Genomic DNA, 22,382 nt, shown 5'->3' with positions numbered 1-22,382 from the left:
ATACAAGAAACAACAATGGCCCAAGCACACTGCCCTGTGGTACCCCAGTATTAACTTCTCTTAACCTGGATCTGTATATCTGTTTCATGATAGAATTGTTCGTCCCGGAATTTTTTTTTATTTCAGTGCACTGTTGTCTGCTCTTAAGAAAACTTTCCAACCAGTCGTGTGCCTTACCTCGGATTCCATACAAGTTTAGCTTCTGCAATAGCAAAGAATGGTCAACAAAATCAAAAGCCCTACTCATATCGAGGAACAATGCCATTGTGGGTGTATTTTTATTAAGATTTTGCGAAATAATTCGCACTAAGTCAAAACATGCATGGATAGTTGATAAACCGTTACGAAAACCATATTGTTCCGGCCCGAGTATTTTATACTTCGCTAAGAAATTGCTTAGTCTGATTTGCATAGCTCTCTCAAAGATTTTAGAGATTATAGGAACCAAAGAAATAGGTCTATAATTTGAGGGGTCTAGTTGGTCTCCTTTTTTAAACAAGGGTTTAACCACGCTAATTTTAAGTTTCTCGGGAAACACCCCATCAGAGAATGATAGATTGATCACGTGTTTAAGAGGAATGCATATGTATGTGGCACATCTCTTGAGTATCCCAGTGTCAATCTCGTCATAACCACTTGCCTTACTATTCTTAAGAGACATTATTATATTATAAACTTCAGATTCCGTTACAGGTTTTAGAAATATGGTGTTGTAAATTGTTTGATTATTATTTGAGTTAATAGTAGATTGTTTATTATTATTGGTACATGTCAGATCTATAAAATAATCATTGAAAATATTACAAATGTCAAGGGGGTTAGAGTATTCAATTTTATTCAATTTTATTTTATCTATACTATTGTAATTGCGAATATCATTATTAGTAGTCGAAGAGATTGCGTTCCATGTTGCTTTACATTTATTTTTATGATTTTTTATATACTTACAATGTTCTAATCTTTGGGCTATAAGTATACTTTTTTTAAGAATTTTATTATACATTTTATATAACCTTTTGTTTACACTTTTATTCGATTTTATTTTTACATATTTTAAGTATAGAGAACGTTTAGTACGACAAGATTTTTTGAGACCTTTTGTTACCCATCCCAGTTTCTGCAATTGCTTTTTTATTCTTACCCTTACTGTCGGAAAGCAAAGATCATAAAACAAACACAACAATTCATAAAAGGTTTCAAAGGCATTTCTGGCATTATTGCAGTCATATACACTTGAGAAAGAGAGGGCCTTAATGCATTCCAAAAATTTTTCCACGTTTTCGGTGCTGTAGTCTCTCTTATACTCAAACCAGGTACATGATCTAAATCATTCATCTCAGTATTCGTTACGGTGTCACTAACACCTATACGTACTCGTATGGTTACTTACTACTTACTACTCGTATTTGCACATTTGTACGGGGTGTAAGGAAGTGACATCGCAACAAATATCGAAGGAAATGATACAGCTCATTATTTTGAGTAAATATCAAGTGGAATTTTCCATCGCAAAAGTATGGAATTGAAACTAATAAAAAAAAAACATATTAAGGAACCCGAATTTTGAGACGGAAAATTCAGAAAAATTATCTGAATAATAAATTCTCCTAAGTAAGTACTTATTCGTTACGATGTCACTTACACCCAGCTTAAGCTATTGAAATGTTATGTTAGAGAAAGTCAATCACTTTGAAGGAAAATTAATCAGTTTGTAAAAGACAAGATTGTTAGTACCTTGAAGTGTATTAATGAAAAAGCTTTTCAGTTCTATATTATTATTGAAAGTCGAGAAGGAGTGTGTAAAACTTTAGGAAGTAGGTTTAAAGTTCAAGGTTAAATCAAATGTCCACTCGTCTTTTTAAAGTAATAACTATGTTATACAAAGTAATTTCTTTAACAAAGTGATTAATTTTATATTGACCCACCAATTTTATTAAAAGAATAACAAATAAATGGAGCGAAAGATTTACAAGACCAAACGATCCCCATAATATAAAATTAACGATTATAAATATAACAAGGATAACATAACTTCTTCTTCTTATCATGTGGGTTGTGAGGTGGAATCCCAGCCTCATCAACCCTAGTGTCAGGGTTATTATTGAGCCGCCAAAGGCCCCTGACATGGCGCATGTAACGATTACTCACTTACATCAGTAAGTAGTAACCGGGACCAACGGCTTAACGTGCCTTCCGAAGCACGGATCATCTTACTTTCGGACAATCTGGTGATCAGCCTGTAATGTCTTAACCAAAATAGGGATCAGAAAGTGATTTTTGTTATATGTCCCCATTGTATGGGACATACCTAATAGTCTACCATTTATGGTCAGTCACATCTCTAGCGCGAGCAAGCCAATGCGTCTCAATGTTTGGATCTTGTAATTAAATTAATATCCTAAGTAATACAGTTCATTCTATTGTTTGTGTGGGGTTTTATTAAAATTACCAGCGCTCCCTACACCCATCGGGATTCGAACCCGGGGCCTCCGGATCGTGAGCCAACGCTCAACCACTGGACCACAGTGGCCGTTAATATAAATAACATAACAAATGCTCACGACTGGGACCAATGGGGAGGTCCATCCGTCTTAAGATGATCTAAGTACTCACACTTCACGGAGCTTTCTGTTAAACCATCATTTTTTTTTAAATTTTAAACATTTTAAAGAAACAACAACATGTGGTGAGCCGTATCGTCGTCTATAATAGAACAACGATTGCGATAAAATAAAAAATAAAGATATTTTGAACAAACAAAATACAACAGAAGTTTAAGATAACAAAAATTTTGACATATAAAAAATGTGATAGAATTGAACAGTGACAAAAACAATGTAACTTTATAAACGAAAACGTGGGACGAACGAACGTAAATTCATCCTTTGATCATCGCCTACACGTCTTCCTACATTTTAGTAATATTAAGCCAAAACTCCATGACCCAAATAGTAATCATAACACATCACTACTAAATAAATCATTCTTCATACGTTTTCACAACAAACGCAAACTTTGGATTATACAACTGCTATTTTCAGCCATACTGTGAAACGTATCCTAAAGTCGTAACTTTAAGACAAACAAACCAACATTGGTTCTTGAAAATACATAAATAAAAACAAGCAAACAAAACAGTTCCTACTGTAATATATGCACGAAAGGAAATAGATATATTTATGTACGGTCACGCACGAGCATTAATATGTATACACTTTGGTACCATGTCACATTAACTTTTTTGACAAATTGAACTGTAAGTCTCACTAAATGTCAAATATGTTAGTAGTCAAATGTATTAGTGCGACAGAGTCCTAAAGTGGGTACATTATATTGCTCATGACTGAACGTACATAGACTTTGAAAAAAGAAAAACTTTTTGTATGGATATCTACAATCGCAAACTGACTAGTGCCTATATTAGTGTCTAAGATAAACATGTTAAAATATTTTCCTTTAAATCACCTATTGCTGAAGACGTTCTACGTGATGTTTATGTAATGCATGCACTTAGAAATTAGCTGAGAATAGTAAAAGCAAAGCTTCCTGATTTCTAAGAACAGCGGAGTTGAATAAATCACTAGCATTCGCTACGGGCACGTTTTGACGTCCAACAGCTAGAAATATAGATATTCTTGTAACCTTGTGTAATTTGATTTTCAGAATTGGCAACGCATCACGGGCCGAGACAACGAGAATCGAACGACACCGCGATCCGTACTGTGTACGAGGCCATAGATCGCGGACGATCGGGACGACTCGAGTAGACAAACGAGAACGGTGACGTCACAAGATGGCGTCCACCGACACATCGACCTCCAGCACCCTCACCGCCGCCGCTCCCGAGGAGCACAAGCGAACCGTCGACGACGCATTCCTCAATAAACTCAAAGGCCTCGTCGAAAGGTTGCGCCTAGACAACGCTACCTTGAAGAAGGCGCTCGACGTCGAGCGGAGCGAAGTCCGAGCACTGAAAGCCCAACAAGAAGGCTTCATCAGAAACTTGAAGACTGAACACAAGAAAAGGGAAGAGTTCTTAGAAAAACAGCTCAGAACAACCACTAAAGCCGAAAAAGCTGAAGAACAACCTGGACACAAACTCATTGAACTAAAAAGGTTTACGACAGAAATTCAGTCTTTAAAAGCGGCTAATAAGGGTCTTCAAGAAAAACTCAAGGTAAGCACACAATGTTTATTGAACAATCAACACGCGATTAACACATCTGACGTATAATATTTCTATGAATAATACGATGGTGCTTATCAGAAGTCCGATAAACCAAACATAGAACACTTCTCGAAGGTTTTCTATGTTCAAAGGTTTTCGTTTATTACTGTCATCATCGCCTGAATCTAGGTTTTTAGCAGTACTCGACATGGGGAGTTCTTCAGATTTTGACCAGTGTTGTAAAATTCCTGCTTGGTTGAAACGGTGCAGCATGGAATTTATTCTTGGGAGATATGGACTGCCATAGCTAAGGCCGTAGACTATAAAACACGGTATAGGACATTCCTGTACCGTGTGGAAAAGAGGTCTCCCGTTCTTTATGTTTGCTGTTTTCCTGCTGATGTACACAGCATCTGTTTTTCTCAACAGAACCGCATAGTGGAATTTTCTTTCATCAATGAATTCTTTAATTTTTTTGTCGTTGAATCTCTCAATTCGATTTTCGATTGTTTTAAAAGTTTGTCCAGTCATGCTTGTTTCAAATAATTTTAAATGCCTGTTATGAACTCCGAAAGTGAAGTTTGATTCGAATAAGTCTTGCATTGTATTATAGTCCGATTTGTAGCGTGGATATGTTATAGCTGATATTATAATGCTCTGAAAATATAAAATAAAAATTAGTTGCAGTATTGACAATTGTAATAGGAAGGTCAATCTTGATACTTACATCCATAACGACGTCGATGATTAATGAGTAAATTATGGTAATTAAAGCAACGCCTCTAAATGCTGGTCCTAGAAACTTGATATCGACTGTTTGCCTCAAGAAACACTTTACCAGCTCTATTAGTACTGTGGAAGTTCGCATTTGTCGCAGTCCTAATACACTAGCTTCCAACCTTCGTGTGCATACGCCGACAGTTAATAAAAAGCAGACGACAAACATAAGTATTAGAAGCATCTTTAAAGATATCAGTTTAATGGTGGTCGAGAACGATGACTGTCTGTCTGATTTCTTCACCAAAAAACATAACTCGTCTTGAAATAGAGGGTAGGTTGTGTCGATGTATCCGTAGTACGAGTTCTTGAGGATTCTAGAATTCAGTTCAAGTTCCGTGTACCCATCGATTAAATCTCTTGTAACGCCGGTGACTGTTCCGTTATCCAGCAAGTCTCCAACGGTGCTACCATCTCTGGGTGTGAGAGGCAGACAACTAGCGTTTAAATGTTGCATCACTGTTCTGGTTATCCTGCTATCACAAAACACAGGCCCCGTGTCGTCCGACACGTATATTTTCCTGAACACACTCAAGCGCAATTGGTGTTGATGCAAGTTGTTGTACTGGTTCATAAGATATTTGACCACATTTGGGACGTTGGTGATTTCACTGACTAAGTCGAAGAATGGGTTGTAACCGTACATCCTTACTTGGTCGGACTTTACAATTAAGACGGATTTAGTGACTTTTCTGCTCCACAATAGTTGGAAGTGACTTTGGATTGAGAAGTAGAAGTAGCTGTCGACGTCAACAGGCACATTAATTACAAAGACAACTGGACTTCTGGGTTTGAAAACCCCTGTTCTTATCAAAGCTTCTATGACCTCTTCGTTTACTTTCAAAGATAGTTCATTGGAGGTGACTATGTACGCTGTTTCTCCATGTTTGTCGATCCTTGGTTTGACTTTCGTTTTATCTGCTGAAGGACAACTGTTCAAAAGCAACACTGGATATCCGTCGTTTTTGATTTCAGTATATTTTAGTATTCTATTTTCGAAATAGGTGAATTCGCAGAAAATGATCGTGAAGAACCATTGCCGAAACGCTTTATAGATCTTGTCGACAACTTCGTAAGCGTAATCTGCTTTGTCAGCAGTCTCATTGTGGTATGTGAATACTTCTTGGTAGAGGGCACTATGTGGATGTAAACTTCTGGCATATTGCACTGATAGTAAGAACACCAACCACTTTACTAAGTTTTTGGGCATTTCGCTATATTTTTTTAACTTCGCAAAAGGTCTTTTTGTTTACGAATATTGTCGTCTACTGTCCAATTTCTTCCGGCCGGAATTTCATTAGTTAAAAGCTAAGCTTTTCTGAAGTAATTCTCAGACGTGTGGTGTGGAACAGCAGTTGATGGTGAATGCAAAGTTAAGGTCATTTGTTACGTGTAATCATTAGGTGGCGGCATCCACGCTGCGGAGTGAGCCACGTCAATTACCGGTGTTAGGAAAATATTGGCAGGCCCTTAATTGAACTGCCAATGACATTTTCTGTCAGTGTAATTTGTCTTTACTGTTACCGACGGCCTCTGTGGTCTAGTGGTTGAGCGTTGCGCTCACGATCCGGAGGTCCCGAGTTCGAATCCCGGTGGGTACATACCACGAAAATCACTTTGTGATCAGGCTGATCTTATTCGAAAGTAAGATGATCCGTGTTTTAGAAGGCACGTTGAGCAGTCGGTCCCGGTTGCTATTAATTTAGTGAATAAATATATTGCTGTTTACTATATGTAGAGCCATGTGGCCTTTGGCAGTTCAATAGTAACCCTTCTTCTTCTTCTTGTCGTTTCGGTGGCATTCAGATTTTTTCAGCCCAGTATTTTGCCACTCGGACAGCATTTTCGGTGGCATTCATCAGCTCCTCCCGCGTACAGGTATCAGGGCACGCGGGGAAAGATGTAAGATGAGCCATAGTCTGTGGCGTAACACCACACACGCTGCTCAGGTCTGATCCGTTGAGAAAACCCCACCTGGACAGGTTATCTTTACTTCGGCCAACCTGTGTGCGGAGTCTATTTAAAGATTTCTCTCATAACATACCAATAGTAACCCTGACACTAGGGCTGAAGAAGAAGAACTTTTGCGTACTTACTTATTTAAAATGCATTAGAAACCATATTCTTTAACAACTACTGTTGGTGATGACCAGTCTTGGAAGACAAACAACTTACTATGGTGTTCTTTTTTCGAATTGGATCTTATTGACGAATTTAGTAATATTTTTTCCGTCTATAGCGTGAAACTTTCGTAACCGTACTTTTGTAATAACATCGCACCCCTAAATGATCACCTATCCTGTTATACCTGTCAATTATTGGCGCTATGGAAATATTAGCATAGGTTAATTGAGCTTCCTATGACAGAAGCCAATATTTGTTTGTGAAAAAATAATGATTTATTTGTTATTTTTGTACATAAGCTTATTTAGGCATTCCGAGCTGCGTTTTTAAACACAGGGTGTTAGTGACACCGTACCAAATACTGAGGAGGATGATTCAGCTCATGATTCTGAGTTAATATCAAGTGGAAATTTCCGTCGGAAAAGTATGGAACTGAAAATAATTTAAAAAGACAATAACATTTTCAATCAATCAATATTTTTTATTGCACAAAAACATAAACACAGAACATGTACAACATACGGCATTATTTCGATACAACAATTTCTACCAGGCAACCTTAGTGACATTTTTATGCGTTTCCCCAAGGGAAAAGTCCGCATCATCCATTTCGTCATATTTTCTACGGTGTCACTAACATCCTTATGTATAAGTCTTCCATGATCCATCACTGACTTATTTATTGGTCACTTTTTTCATATCGTCACCTTATTGTGAAAGCCATGAAAGAATCTTTGAGAAAATTCTTTTCAATAAAACCTCTACTTCTTTCATATATAACATAACATACATAAACAGCCTATATACGTCCCACTGCTGGGCACAGGCCTCCCCTCAATCAACCGGAGGGGGTATGGAGCATACTCCACCACGCTGCTCCATTGCGTTATGTTATCATGATGATGGTAATCAGAAATCAAAATCAAATCATTCAACGTAATTATCATGGATAAACTTGTTGAAGGTCGATGTAACATTTTTGAATTTACGTCATTTCGCAAGATGGCCGAGGAGAAGAAATGACAAGAAATTGCAACAGCAACACATCTTTTAAATCAATGAGGATATACACTACAAGTTATTAATAACTAGAGGAACACTTTTAATACCAGATATTAGGTTCCTTTGCACTTTAAATGTAGCGAGCATTACATCATTACAAAAGTCATTCAAGCAGCAGCGAGTATTACAAGAGTCATTGAACCCTGGTGTCACGGTTACTATTCATCCGCCTAAGGCCTAGCTGATGAAACGACTACTTAGTTAAATTATAATGCATTATTTATGTCATCTGGTTGCAGGTAGCGCAGGCGGCGGAGTGCGCACGCGCGGCCGAGCTCCGTGCGCAGGTGGCGAAGCATGCGGCGCTGGAGACGGCCGCGCGGAGAGATGCGCGCGCGCAGGCACACAAGCTGGTCAGTACCGTACCATTCTAATTTTTTGACATGTCGACGACGAGCGGCCAGGGAGTTTCAAGTTGGAAACTTCTAAGTTCTAAACGATAAATAGTACCAAATTTTTGTCATTATTCATTTTAATTAAATGTGTATAATAAAGAATTTAATTGCTGTCTGATTCACCTGATTGTCCAAAAAGTACTTAAGATGATTTCGTGCTTCGAAAGGCACGGTATGTCTCAGCTAATAAAAGTAGTCGTTTTAATACAATACAAATATACAATCCACTCCCCCTTATTACCTATACAACACCCTAGAACTCGTATAATATATTTGTGTTTAAATTCGTAAATTGATGAAATTTTTTAAAAGCCTACTTTAGCTAGGACACGCTAAGAAACAAATTATTTTATTTTGAACTCAGAACATAAATTGGAATGACCTCTACTATATTCTGTTTAGATTCAGGAGTTCCTACTCAACTTTAGACATTAAACTGCAACAACTAAGACACAAAATCCTTTGAAAAACATATTTTGCTTCATTAGTGCATTCGTAGGCGTTTAGCAGTTCCTACACATTAAAGCTAGTTTAGGAGGCAAATAAACTTTATTTGAATGGTGACAAGTTTCCTTTTACGATGATTGTCGTTTTAGTGTCCTTCTATAACGGTTTTTTATCACCACTGTAACATAAGGCTGTATCAAATAGAATATGCATAGCGTTCGCTTCAATGTCACCTATTATGTTTTTTGCCAAACCTTTATAAACTTACAAACGCCTGTCGCAAGTTAAAGAGCAATCTATCTCATGAGAGCAATTGCGATTCTTGTACATCAGTGAGGCGCTTTCAAATTTCTTTGCTATTTCTAAATGATAGGCGCTTTAATATAAAATTTTTGTTTCAGCTGGAGGAAATTAAATCGAAGGAGCGGGTGATAATACAGTTAAGGCGAGAAGTGGCGAAAAATGCCTCTCAACGTAATGATCAGGTTAGTTTTGAGAATTAACGTAGATTTCCAGCGCGTCACGTATATTTTGAATTCGTGTGAAACCCTAATATTATAACTAAGTATAGAAGTTTCATAAAATTTTACCTCCCCCTTTTACCCACTTAGGGGATGAATTTTGCTAAATTAGCGCTGCGTGGTAAAGTAACTGCACTGCACTTTTTCGTATAAAACGAATTCAGAAAAAAAATTCAGAAAAAGCGCTTTGTTTGTTTGTTGTTTATATTAAACGAATGTGTTATTAAAATTAATTTGTGAGTTCGCTTCCCATAAGAGTAATTTCTAAAACAACATAAAAACTAAAACGCTCTCGAGTGTAAGTTATGAAAAGGCGTGTGAACGAGCCTTGGGGCTAGTGGGCGTGTAGTCCGTACAGTCGGTGTCGAAAGTGTTAACTAAATCACACTAATATCACACCCCGGACATTTAATACTAAAGTAAGGCCCAGAGGGGGTGGGAAACCCACATTCCCGAGGAATGCATTTTCGGAAGTAGGTGACCTAACCTGTATTGGGCTGGTTTTCTCTTCGCGGATTGGAAGGTCAGACAGGCAGTTGCTTCTGTAAAAAAACCGGACCTGTCAAATCTTCAAGTTAGGTAAGCGGACCTTGTGAAAAACGGGATAATGATAGGGAGATGATGGAGGACAGGGAACTTGACTCTGTCCCCCTTAGGGCTGGGTTAATGGTCTTGTATGAAATCAAAACAAAGTTAAAGTAGTTAACAGTTTTGTATGTAAGTGTACCGCTGAAGGGTGCGGCTTGCGGCTCGATATTTATTAAAATACGAGCCGAGAGGAATGCCCGAAATTTCCGAAAGTGATTACTCCCAATTTTATAATTTGGTTAGTGCACAGGTGGGAATTAGGTCCACGCGACACGAACTGCTACATTTTTCACAAATGAGTCAATGAATTGATAAAATTCGAAACTAACTTACCCAGTTCATTTATTTATGATATTATGTTGCGTCAACAGTAGTACATACAAACATAAAACAAAATATAACATACGTACAAACATAAGCAGAGACTATGGACTTCCATTTGCTTAGATCCTGACACTTCTTTTGCTTCCTCCACATTCATCAATCGTTTCATACACGTACTTATAAAAGGTTCCAGTTTGTCTGTCAAACCAGAAAAAAACAAAAACTATTGAAAATTCTTCAGAAGTTTCAACTGAAGAAAGATACAACATTCTTCAAATTTAGAAATTCAACTTCAAATTCAATTTTAGAAGCAGGTAGTAAGTAGATACAATTAATTATATTTATAGTATAGTGGTGTAGGGTGGGTGTACGATCTGCAGTAATGGAAAAAAAATATAGTCACGTGTCATATTATCATATAATACAACAAAGCAGGTGTTATATGACTCCTGTACGACGAAGCCACACTGTATGCGTCATAAACGCAAAGAGAATCGTGAGAAAATCAAAGTTATTTGAGACCATCATATTGACCAGGTAAGGTTACAAAGTTACAAAAATGCTCTTATAACAGTTATACCTATCTATAATGGTGACGTCACCTTTAGTCTTGTTATCAGTTAAAAGGATGACGTCACAAGTTTAAGTCCCTTCTATCGGCTTGAATATTTTCTTTTGTTTTAATCTTTAAAGCTTTTTTATGTGAGTAGGTTGCCTCGGCTGTAACTCACATTTTTTGTTCTTTATTCAAATAGATATACAGGATGTTAGTGACAACGTAACGAATACTAAGGGGGATGTTCAGCATGATCTGAATTCTGAGTTAATATCAAGTGGAATTTTCTGTAGCAAAATTCATTTTTTTAATAATTTCCGATTCTATACTTTTGCGGTGGAAAATTCCACTTGATATCATCTCACAATCATGGTCTGAATCATTCCTCAAAGTTTTCGTAATGATGTCACTCACAACCCGTACAAGTCCCTACATACAGGTAGCCATACAAGTAGGTATAGGTGTTAGTGACACCGTAACGAATACTGAGGAGGATGATTCAGATCATCATTCTGAGTTGATATCAAGTGGAATTTTATGTCGGAAAATTCATGAAAATTATAGTGTTTTTTAAATTATCTTCAGTTCCGTAATTTTGCGATGCAAAATTCTACTTGATATCAATTCAGAATCATAGTTTGAATCAACCCTCAGTTTTCGTTACGATGCCACTAACACCCTGTATGTACCTATATTGTTATACAACAGCTATATATAATAGGTATATGTAACTATATTGTTATACATATACATAATAATTAAAACACATAATAACGGGTTCTTACCGCGTTTAAATCAGGGATATGAGACTCCCGATATTTCGACACTGTTGCAAGTGCCATGATCACGGGATGACTGATGAGATTGGAGTGGAGTAGGGTTTGTGGGTTTGTGGTGGTCTCATCAGTATGACGAGATCGCGTTCGAGATTGATGGGATTCGGCGGCAGTAGTGTTTTTAGCTTTGCTATTTACATAGCTACTTTCAAAATCACCCGAAACAAATTTTTAATAAGGTAATATTGAAGAATAAAGGTTTTTGTTTTCCTTCAATAAATATATTTTTTTAATTAACCACACAATCACAAACAAGCAGTCCCGCGAGATCCCGATCGATTGATATTTCCAATCCCGCGAGATCTTGAATTTGCGATCTCGAATCGGGATTGCATTCTATAACGTGATACTATGTTATGTGTGGATAATGTTTACATTTTCATGCATGTAAAAAACGGATCTTAATCATTGTTTATTGTCATTTGATGCGACGGCCGGTATGCGGTATTTACACGTGGTAAATTCCTTTCTTTTTGGTATGTGTGTAATAACCGGAAATCTGCACTATCCGAGTGGTATTTGCAGGAAGATTCATTGATAACATTAGTAATACGTGTTTTATAAACATAAATTAATTGTGAAATCTTATAAGTAGAACTTGAGATACTTGTCTGCCCGGGCGTGTCGTATAAACCGACAGATGGACTTACTGTATATGACTTATGAGCTAATAATTACAATAATAGATTAGTTGAGAAGTTTTCTAAAATTACACTTGCTTGGAGTGGGTGTTACTATACATCCCTGCCTACCCTTTCCGGGATACAAGCGTGATGCCAAACACCGCACCACCATAGAATAAGGAATAAGCATCACATAACAATGGCCCCGATTCCTGCAGACACCTCCTAATTTTACTTTAAGTTATACCTGTCATTTTCTTATTCGCCGAAAAGGAAAGGGACGGATGATTGACAGCTCTTAATTTTAGGAAGAATGAGTAAATGAATGAATAACCCGGGCGAAGCAAAAGGTATCTCGCTGGTATGCAAACCGTTTGACGTGTGCTGTCAACATAATTCTGTCGGGTTATTCGGCCAATGCAAAATTTTTAGACGGTTGTTTTAGATTTGTGCTTAATATTGACGTGTGTTCCATATTGGTTCCATAAATTTTATGCTTGTTGATTACCATCCCTTTCCTTTTATACGAATAAGAAAATGACAGATATAACTTAAAATAAAATTAGATAGTGTTTACAGCACCAATGTGTTGTGTTATTATAAAAATATACATTAAAAATTAAGTAAAGTTACAAAATAGACATAAATTGATAGGCAAATGTGAAAACAGAATCGAAATTCGTTGATAAATGAAATAGTTACAGTCATTCGAAATCAGAATCAGAAAGAGATGACAATAGGCACTTGTGACGTCACATGTTTCTAGTGCCATGTCAGAATTTCTTCCACAGAAATGCGTTTCGGAGGTATGTGATATAAACTGTATTGGGCTGGTTTTCCTTTCGCGGGTTGGAACGTCAGACAGGCAGTAGCTTCTGTAAAAATCCGGACCTGTCTAATCTTCAGGTTAGGTAAACGGACTCTGTAACAATGCGATTAATGATTACCTAAATGATAAAAATGTTTGGTATTCAATGTAGTAGTTTTAGTAAAACTAAGTATTCGTTACATGAGCCATATCAGGGGAATTAGGCGGCTGAATAGTAACCCTGACACTAGGGTTGAATAACTTTTAATGACTAGTGATTTTACTTTCGGAGGTATGTGATAAACTGTATTGGGCTGGTTTTCTTTTCGCGGGTTGGAACGTTAGACAGGCAGTCGCTTTTGAAAAAACGGGACCCGTCAAATCTTCAGGTTACGGTAAGCGGACACTGTGACAATGCGATTAATGATCACCTAAATGATAAAAATGTCTGGTATTAAATGTAGTAGTCGTAGTAACTAAGTAGTCGTTACATGAACCATGGGGAATAAGGCGACAGAATAGTAACCCTGACACTAGGGTTGAATAACTCTTAGTAATGACTGTTACATGTGAAGTGCAAAGTATACTCTAGTTATTCAAGAACTTGTAATGTATTTACCCTCATTGATTTAAAAGATGTGTTGCTGTTGCAGTTTCTTGTCATTTCTTCTCTTCAGCGAACATCTTGCGAAATGATGCAAATTCAAAAATGTTACATTGACCTGACCTTCAACAAGTTTATCCATGATAATTGCTTCAACAAATGATTTTAATTTCTGATTTCTGACAGCGGGTTAAGATTTTTTTTTGACGTGACTTATTGTAGATTTGCCGCAGATGGCATTAACTACTTGGCCGGACAAAAGCGGGATAACGCTAGGAAGATGACGATTATATGTTATATTATAGACAGTGGCCCAACTCGGCGTTGGAACAAACAATGCTAAGCTATGAATCAGCGCCTCAACAGCTCAATAACTCACTTAAAGATATCGTCTGTATTGTTGAACCATACAATTTGAACAACATGGCTATCGTCAACCATCGTTACTTGTATGGCTTGAACCACAGATCATATACGAGCTGGAAAAGTCATTCTGGAAGACCTGTAGGGCTGACATGCGTAACGTGAAAGATGTGTTGCTGTTGCAGTTTCTTGTCATTTCTTCTCCTCAGCCATAACACCTTGCGAAATGACGTAAATTCAAAATGTTACATTGACCTTCAACAAGTTTATCCATGATAATTACGTTGAATAAATGATTCTGATTCTGATTCGTGATAAAATTATCGATCGATTCAATAAATTTTGTCAAAATCGATAAGTTGGTTTTATCCTCTAACATGCGTGACACGTGTTTTTGTTCGTACTCGTATTTTGATCGAACGATATGACTTATTTGGGTTCACATATTAGCAGCAATCGACAAAACGACATAATTATATCGTCAGAATCGATAATTTTATCATACTGGATACTGGATGGTGGTACAGGAGGTCCACCAACTGCCTAGTGTTAGAATATAATCAATCTGACTAATCTCGACTAACACATCACTATGATAATGAGCGTCACAACACTTTAACAAAACCTAACAAAAACTTGGCTTAAAGTCATGCAGCCAGTAGGGCTAATATGCGTAACATATTAAAATTTTGTCACGGCCATTTTATCGATTATGACGATATAATTATGTCGTTTTGTCGATTGGTGCTAATATGTGGACCCAAATAAGTCATGTCGTTCTGTCGAAATACGAACAAAATCATGCGGCATGCATGTTAGGGCAAAAAAACAAACTTATCGATTTCGATAAAACTTCTTGAATCGATCGATAATTTTATCACGTTGCCCTGAAGGCATATTAGCCCTGAAGGACATTAAATAAAAAAAAAATACAACTGACTCGCACCGCGCATTGAAGCTATTGTAAAACGTTATCTATATTTAAATATAATCACTAATTGTATGTACTGAACCAGATGTTCTGCCGTTTTCACGCCGTCCGCTTACCTAGCCTGAAGACTGGCGGCCCTAGGGCGGTGCGAGGTATGCCACCGCACCGGGCGCCGAAAAAGGGGGGGGATGTAGGGCGCCAAAATCAACCAAGACTGGTCCACCCGGAAACTAAAACTTCATCGGGTTAGGTTGCGGCCACATAAAACTCATACCAGATAGCCGTAAACAACCTTTTTTAAAGATTTGAATAGGTAAATTTCGGTGGACGTAAACTAATCGAAAATAAAAAAATATTTCAAGGGGCTGAGGGGTGCCACTTTGAGGTCTCCCACCACCTAAATATTTTGCTAGGGCCGCCACTGCCTGAAGATTTGACACGTCCAGTTTTTTTGCAGAAACGTTTATTTGACCAAAGGCGTACCATTCGCCAATAAAAACTTCTCCTAAGCGTTTCAACTGCTCTGTTGAAGTTTTTCTCTTCTTTTTTTGACGTGACGTAACGTGCTATTATTAGGTTTGCCTCAAATTGCATTAACGACTTGGCCGAACAAAGGGGGTCAATAGTATAGGTGATGATGATGATGATGATCTCTCCGACCGATTTCGGCCATGGCGACCACTTCGACTCCTAATTGGCACGACGCTGATGCGCCCGAAGATGGCTTATGTAGCCTATCTTTACAGTGAACTCCCTTTATAGTATAGGTACCGTTTAACCAAATTAGATGCATTCGAGGAAAACTTTCCGGGTGAGAGTCTTCGGCGTTCCCCATTTGTCCGGCCAAGTAATTATTGCTGAAGCAAACCTGTGGCTGCCCACCCTGATAGGGATAACGGGCTTCAGTTGTGTCTTTCTGTGCCACTTTATGTCTGTGGCTGAAACATGAAGGGAGGTGGTAAAATATACGGACTTTGAAACCTCTGCATACAATGTCGTTAAGGGCTTAAAAGGCGAAAGAATGTAATTTAGAATTTAAAATGCTCGCAGAAATATCCTGAAGTTGGATATAAATCATAATGGTTTTAAAACTGTGTAGGAAAAAAGAATAAGATATTTATAGCATTCCTGATGTTTTTACAGAGGTCTTAAAAGTAGAGGAAAGTACAAACAGGAACCTTGTAAGGGCACTACAACAACAATAATGAAAACAGAAAACCAAGAATAAAAATAATAAAGAAAAAGTAATAAAAAATACGTACATACGTAAATTCTTATTTCCTAGTCATAAAGAGGTTTGATTCTGGTACTCTACATGAACATGAACAACAATTTTTGAAATTAGGGGCTAAAATTACATTGAAGCAATTTATCTAAAAAGCAATTTTGCTATTTGACAATTGCGCATGTAAGTAAGTGCGCTATGTTAGCAATATTGCCTTTTTAGGTGATTGCTTCAATGTGACCCTTTTAGCGCCCCTTATCTGCATTTCCAAATTTATCAATCACCTATAGGTTTCAGAAGTTAATAGGTCTTTGTCGCATTAACATATTTAATATTTAGTGAGACTTACAGTGCAATTTGTCAAAAATATCATGTGACATAGTACCAAAATGTATGCATATTGATACTCGTGACCATACATACAACACGCACTTAGTGCGAATATGAAATGATAGATGAATGTGGAGGAAGCAAGTAAAGTAAGTATGTCAGGATTGAAGCAAATGACATTCCATAGTATCTATTTACCCCGGTGGCGATATAAGCGCATATGTTTTTCTCAACGGCCTCCGTGGTCCAGTGGTTGAGGTTGAGCTCACGATCCGGAGGCCCCAGGTTCGAATCCCATCCCAGGGGACATATCACAAAAAATACTTTGTGATCCGTAGTTTGGTTAGGATATTACAGGCTGATCACCTGATTTAATATCAAGTGGAATTTTCCGTCGTTAAAGTATGGCACTGAAAATAATTAAAAAAAAAACAAAAAAATTCATGAATTTTCCGACAGCAAATTCCACTTGATATCAACTCAGAATCACAGTCTGAATCATCCCCCTCAATGTAGCCCTCAGTATTCGTTACGGTGTCACTTACACCCCATACAAGAACATATGGGTGTTAGTGACACCGTAACGAATACTGAGGGGAATGATTCAACTCGTGAATCTGAGTTAATATTGCTTTTTTAGATGAATTGCTTGATGTGGCCTTTTTAACCCTCTGAATGTTAGCTCTTCATATTTCAAGTGCAATAACTAGATACCCAAATAACATTTTTTTTATAAAATTACACTCAAGCAATTATTAGAACATTCCGTATGCTGTACTTTCTAGAAATGAAATAATTAATAACTTTTATTTACGGCTAATAAAAATTTATTAACCGATTTATGAAGAAAAAGTATTAATTTGTGTAATGTTTATTCTGAGTTGAAACAGTGAAGATTTTTGTAATAAGTAGTACCTACTGGGATAAAATCCTAACTCTTTTTCGTTGATCATTTAGACAATATTGCTTCTGTGATGATGATGACATCATAGGAGCAAATAAAAAAGACAGAACACTTTATTTTTTGAAGTGACTTAGTAGATCTGCCGCTGATGGCTTTAACTACTTGGCCGGACAAGTGGGGGACCGGGGAGGGCTATCACCTGGAACACGTATAGCTGTTTGTCTTCCCGGGCTTGGCGTAAAATCTGGCAGAAGGATTGTGTCCTTTCTAACGTAATGAACAATTGTTATGGACGATAGGATAATCCCACCATAAAGTTCATCATCATCATCATCATCAGCCCATTAACGTCCCCACTGCTGGGGCACGGGCCTTCCCTATGGATGGATAGGGAGTTCGGGCCTTAAACCATCACGCGGGCCCAGTGCGGATTGATGGTTATTAACGACTGCTAATGCAGCCGGGACCAACGGCGTAACGTGCCTTCCGAAGCACGGAGGAACTCGAGATGAAAACTTTTTTTTTTTTTTTTGTGGTCACCCATCCTATGACCGGCCTTTGCGAAAGTTGCTTTACTTCAACAATCGCAGACCGAGCGCGTTGACCGCTGCGCCACCGAGCTCCTCAAAAGTTCATCATATCTATACCTCAGGACTTCATATCAACAGTGTTTTTTTGGCTGGTCCATCATATCCTTGGTAATTTAATTCCCAAATCTGCGTAATCCGTTTCCATGATTGCTTGGGGTTCGCTGGAAGTAAGTGCAAGATGTATAAGTACTTTCTTGGACCCCATTTAACTAGTATATAGACAAAATACTAGTGGGTTCTTGTAGGATAAAGAAAACACGATTCAGTAGGTATCGATATGAAAAAGCATGTATATCCCGCTGCTGGGCAAAGAACTCCCTTCGATCAATCGGACGGTGTATGGAGCATATTCCAAAACGCTGCTCTACTGCGGGTAGAAGTGTCTGGGCCAATAGCCCGGGACCAACGGCTACGATAAAAAAAGGATTCGAATAGCATAGGATTACATTATGGGATTAAAGGTAATTGACCGAGAAAAAAAGACGTTGACTTATTTAATCTAGCGTTAGGCACTTAAGGGGACAACACAGCATGTGTGGTCCATAAGAGCTAGAAGGGTTAATCATAAACTAAAACATGTACACGATGCGGGATATGGGAAAAAAAACCGGGAACATTATAATCGGTGTGGTCGCGCTCGCATCGCGTCAACTGCGCTCGTTTCTTTCAACGGCAGACCGAGTCAGGTTGCCGCGGAGAGCGCACGCGCGAACTCCATTTTGAATTCCAACTGACACTTGGTCACGCGTTCCATTTGAAAAATAACGTTTCTCTACACATCGTGTGTTTGAATTTTCTTTTTTTGAACTGTGTTTGTGACGTTTGTGATTTGTTTTTAATTTTATTTTTTAATTGTGACTGTGACTGTGGTAGAGTCGTGATCTAACATTCATTTGGGACTCGGTGTTTCGGATTTACTTTCTATCGCTGTAAGTAAATGTTTTATTGTTTCTACTTAGTGTTGAGTTTGGATTAGAGAAAGTAGAAGTATTTTTAAATTATATTTTTAGGCATAGAGTAAATTAACAGTTGAAACATAATGTACTTAGAGTCGAACTATTTGCACGTCGAAAACTTTCAGATTTAAAAATTTGTTGATTTCGGCCTTAAAACTTTACAAACTTTTAAATATATTAATTAAATATAGTAATTAGGTGCTAAAAATATATTTGAAACTGTTCCTGTACTTGAAAATGTGAAAGAAACAAATTAATGCTTATTCTAAAGTTCTAGGTACACCAACATTTTGACAATCATCCTAAGTAGATTTTTTAAATTGAAATTTGAAACACTTCATTTTGTTCCCCTTTATAAATCTGTCATCTTTGTTATTTGGTGTGTTGACCTAATAAATTCGAAATAACCGTCCGAATTAAAAAAAAAAACATACAAGTTGCAGTAAATTGAGGATAATAACAGTAATTATTGGTTTGTTAATCAATTCAAACACATGTTGTACGCAATAGTTATCAGGATACCGGTATTTTGGCCGGAAACTTCAGAACGGTTGGTATTGTGCTAACGGTACGAGTACATCTCGTTGGTAACGGAAGATGCGGGAATTATAGTGACATGGCTCTATACATCTTTGATGCATACATACATAAACAGCATACATACTGCTGTCACTGCTGAGCACAGGCTATCCTAATCAATCTGTATTCCATAACCCTGATTGCCTGATTTGGAGAAGTATGGTCAGGTTATGCTATGAAGCATATTCCTACCTGGTGTCTCCAATTTCGATTGGTAGAGAAATATGACCATGACACGGAACCAGACATGAGTCAAATAAAGTCAGTTTCTTAAATTGATCAAATTAATTGAGAAATCAAATCAATCACAACAAAGATTGACTGATCAAAGAGGTCTTCTTTATAAAAAAACAAAATAACTACCTAATTTCGTTGTTTGTTTAAGTTTGGAACACAGGTCAACCACCTTTGTTGACCATTTCATTTCAGTGCAAGCAGGTGTCATTGTGGTCAAACGCTGACACTGCTGTAATATAAGTAATAAAATAATAGAATTAAGTATTTCAACGGTAACACTTGCCATTGTTTACATTAAAATAATGTAGAGACAATTATTTCCTTATTTTAGTGCACTTAGGTCAATAATCCCTTCATTTTTAAAATTAACCTTTTCGAAGATCGTAAAAAATATATTCCTGATGTTGTTTCAATAATAACAAACCATATTAATATTGGTGATGATATTTTGGTTAATTAAGTAAGTTGATCTTAAGATAAAAAAAGGCAACTCTACTTGAGTTGGAAAAAAAAACCCGAAACAACAAAGAAGCACCGAATTTAAATTAAAGAACACTTATTTGACCTGCCTTCAGTAATTTCATGGTGCTTGCTCTTGTCCGTCTCATTGATTGAACACGACGAGGTCTTTACCACAGATAAGATTAAATACACTGACTTTAGTTGACTTTTAATTAAAACTGTATCGGTTCAAAGACATTGTCGAAAGAAGCAGAATGCTGTTAATTTATAATTCCATATCCCTCCGTTGGTTGGAAGACACCCTTTGTACAACAAACGGCGCTGATTCCAGCAGACAACTCCTAGTTTTATTTTAAGTTATACCTACCTGTCTTTTTCTTATCCGTCGAAAAGGAAAGGGACATACTTATGATAAGAATTTGGATCAAAATCGTATCGGCATCTCGCTGGTATACAACCCGTTTGATTTGCTGTTACTTCAATTGTAATAAATTGTCAAAATTTTCAAAGAGATATTTTAGATTTCTGCCTAAAATTTAAGTGTTTTCTATAATGCTTTAGCCTATTGCACCAACGCAACGTCACGTTTGTAATTTCTAAATTATGAATCAATGACACGCAAGGATATGATATGATGAATCGCTTAGTAACAGGTTATAAGGCCATGAAGAGAATGTGTCCAGAATCGGAATGAAAGGGAGACGCTGAAGAAATATTTTAAATTAAACCAATTAGACGTAGGTTATATACAAGTCCACCTTAGTGCTCCAACTTCCGAGGTGGCTGTGGCTTTTTACAACGTGGTAATAAAATATTTTCAGGGACTTTTAGAGTGAGTGTATAATAATTACCTAGTAATAAGGTCTAGTTGTATTTGCTATTTTAATAACAGATTCCAAAAAAAGGCCATGAAGAGACATTTATGCTAGATTATAGAAATTATAACAGCATATAGCTGGACAATGTGGTGCTGATTTCTGTGCAGGTATAACTTAAAATAAAATTAAGATGTGTCTACAGGAATCGAGGCCAATGGTTATTACTTAGTATTTGCATGTCAGACGACATTGACTGTGTCGAAATACATATAGATACCTTAGCTATTTTTTTCTAATTATGGATTGTAGGTCGTTTGGGCTTGGCCGCATTATGATTAGCAAATGACACGACAGAACATAACCGTATAATGGAACTTGTATGTAAATAATGCTATAGTCAGTTCAGTAGTCGGGTTGATCTGCGGCTTTTACTGTTTGGTTTATTTATTATTACTTTTGATACAGCAATTGTTTGGATATGATGACTTATTTAAGTATATACTCTGTTCCAAAGACTTATATAAGTCTATACTCGATTCTTGATGTAAGTATGTTTTTTTCTGCATAACACTTCACCTTTCTAGTTGTTCTGTATTATTTGCAGTCTTTCTAGGTCATCTGCAAACTTAAGCGTCCTTTCTTTTGTGGTAACATTTAATGTCGCATGCGTTTCATTGTAGGCGTCGTCTTGGTCTTCTGCGATCCGTTCGATATCGTCACTACTTTATTCGAAATATTTATCTCATCACCCAAGAACACGAATTCTTCTACAACATAGCATGCACCATAACGAAAGTACATTCAAGTACACTGTGACCACAGGTGTACAAACTCAAACCAGAGCAGCGACGATGGATCCACTGTAATAAATTACCTACGTCCATAAACTTTCTACTGCATTGCCTTTTGATAATTGTGCTTTCATGAGCAGCAGACGGCTTTTACCTCACACGGGTGAGGAATGTGGTGGTATGACCATCGCGATGTTTCTTTGAGGGTGTAAGTTAGAAAATTTAGTTTAGGAATGGTTATTTATAAACGTATAATTGCTTTTAGTCGCTTTGAAATATACTTACGTATGGTAATGTTCGTAATTGGGTAGTTTCCTAAGTCAAAGATGAATTATGAAACTCTGATTACCAAATAAAGGCAGA

The 22,382-nt window shown here is 37.2% G+C and overlaps 1 protein-coding gene across 3 annotated transcripts in view; it reads left to right on the top strand.

Annotated features, from left to right (window-relative positions):
• Positions 1 to 22,382, top strand: part of LOC126371182 (axoneme-associated protein mst101(2)) — a 171,010-nt gene that overhangs the window by 18,931 nt on the left and 129,697 nt on the right. For all 3 annotated transcript variants that reach the window (XM_050016428.1, XM_050016429.1, XM_050016427.1), the window contains exons 2-4: positions 3,664 to 4,177; positions 8,371 to 8,484; positions 9,375 to 9,458. In XM_050016428.1, coding sequence (XP_049872385.1) covers positions 3,794 to 4,177; positions 8,371 to 8,484; positions 9,375 to 9,458 — 582 coding nt within the window. In that variant the 5' untranslated portion in view covers positions 3,664 to 3,793. The remainder of the gene's footprint in view (positions 1 to 3,663; positions 4,178 to 8,370; positions 8,485 to 9,374; positions 9,459 to 22,382) is intronic.

The sequence above is a fragment of the Pectinophora gossypiella genome, chromosome 12 (genome assembly GCF_024362695.1).
Source record: "Pectinophora gossypiella chromosome 12, ilPecGoss1.1, whole genome shotgun sequence".
In the NCBI taxonomy this organism is placed as follows: Eukaryota; Metazoa; Arthropoda; class Insecta; order Lepidoptera; family Gelechiidae; genus Pectinophora; species Pectinophora gossypiella.
Note: the sequence above shows the minus strand (reverse complement) of the source record. Positions and strands in the feature narration are given on the sequence as shown.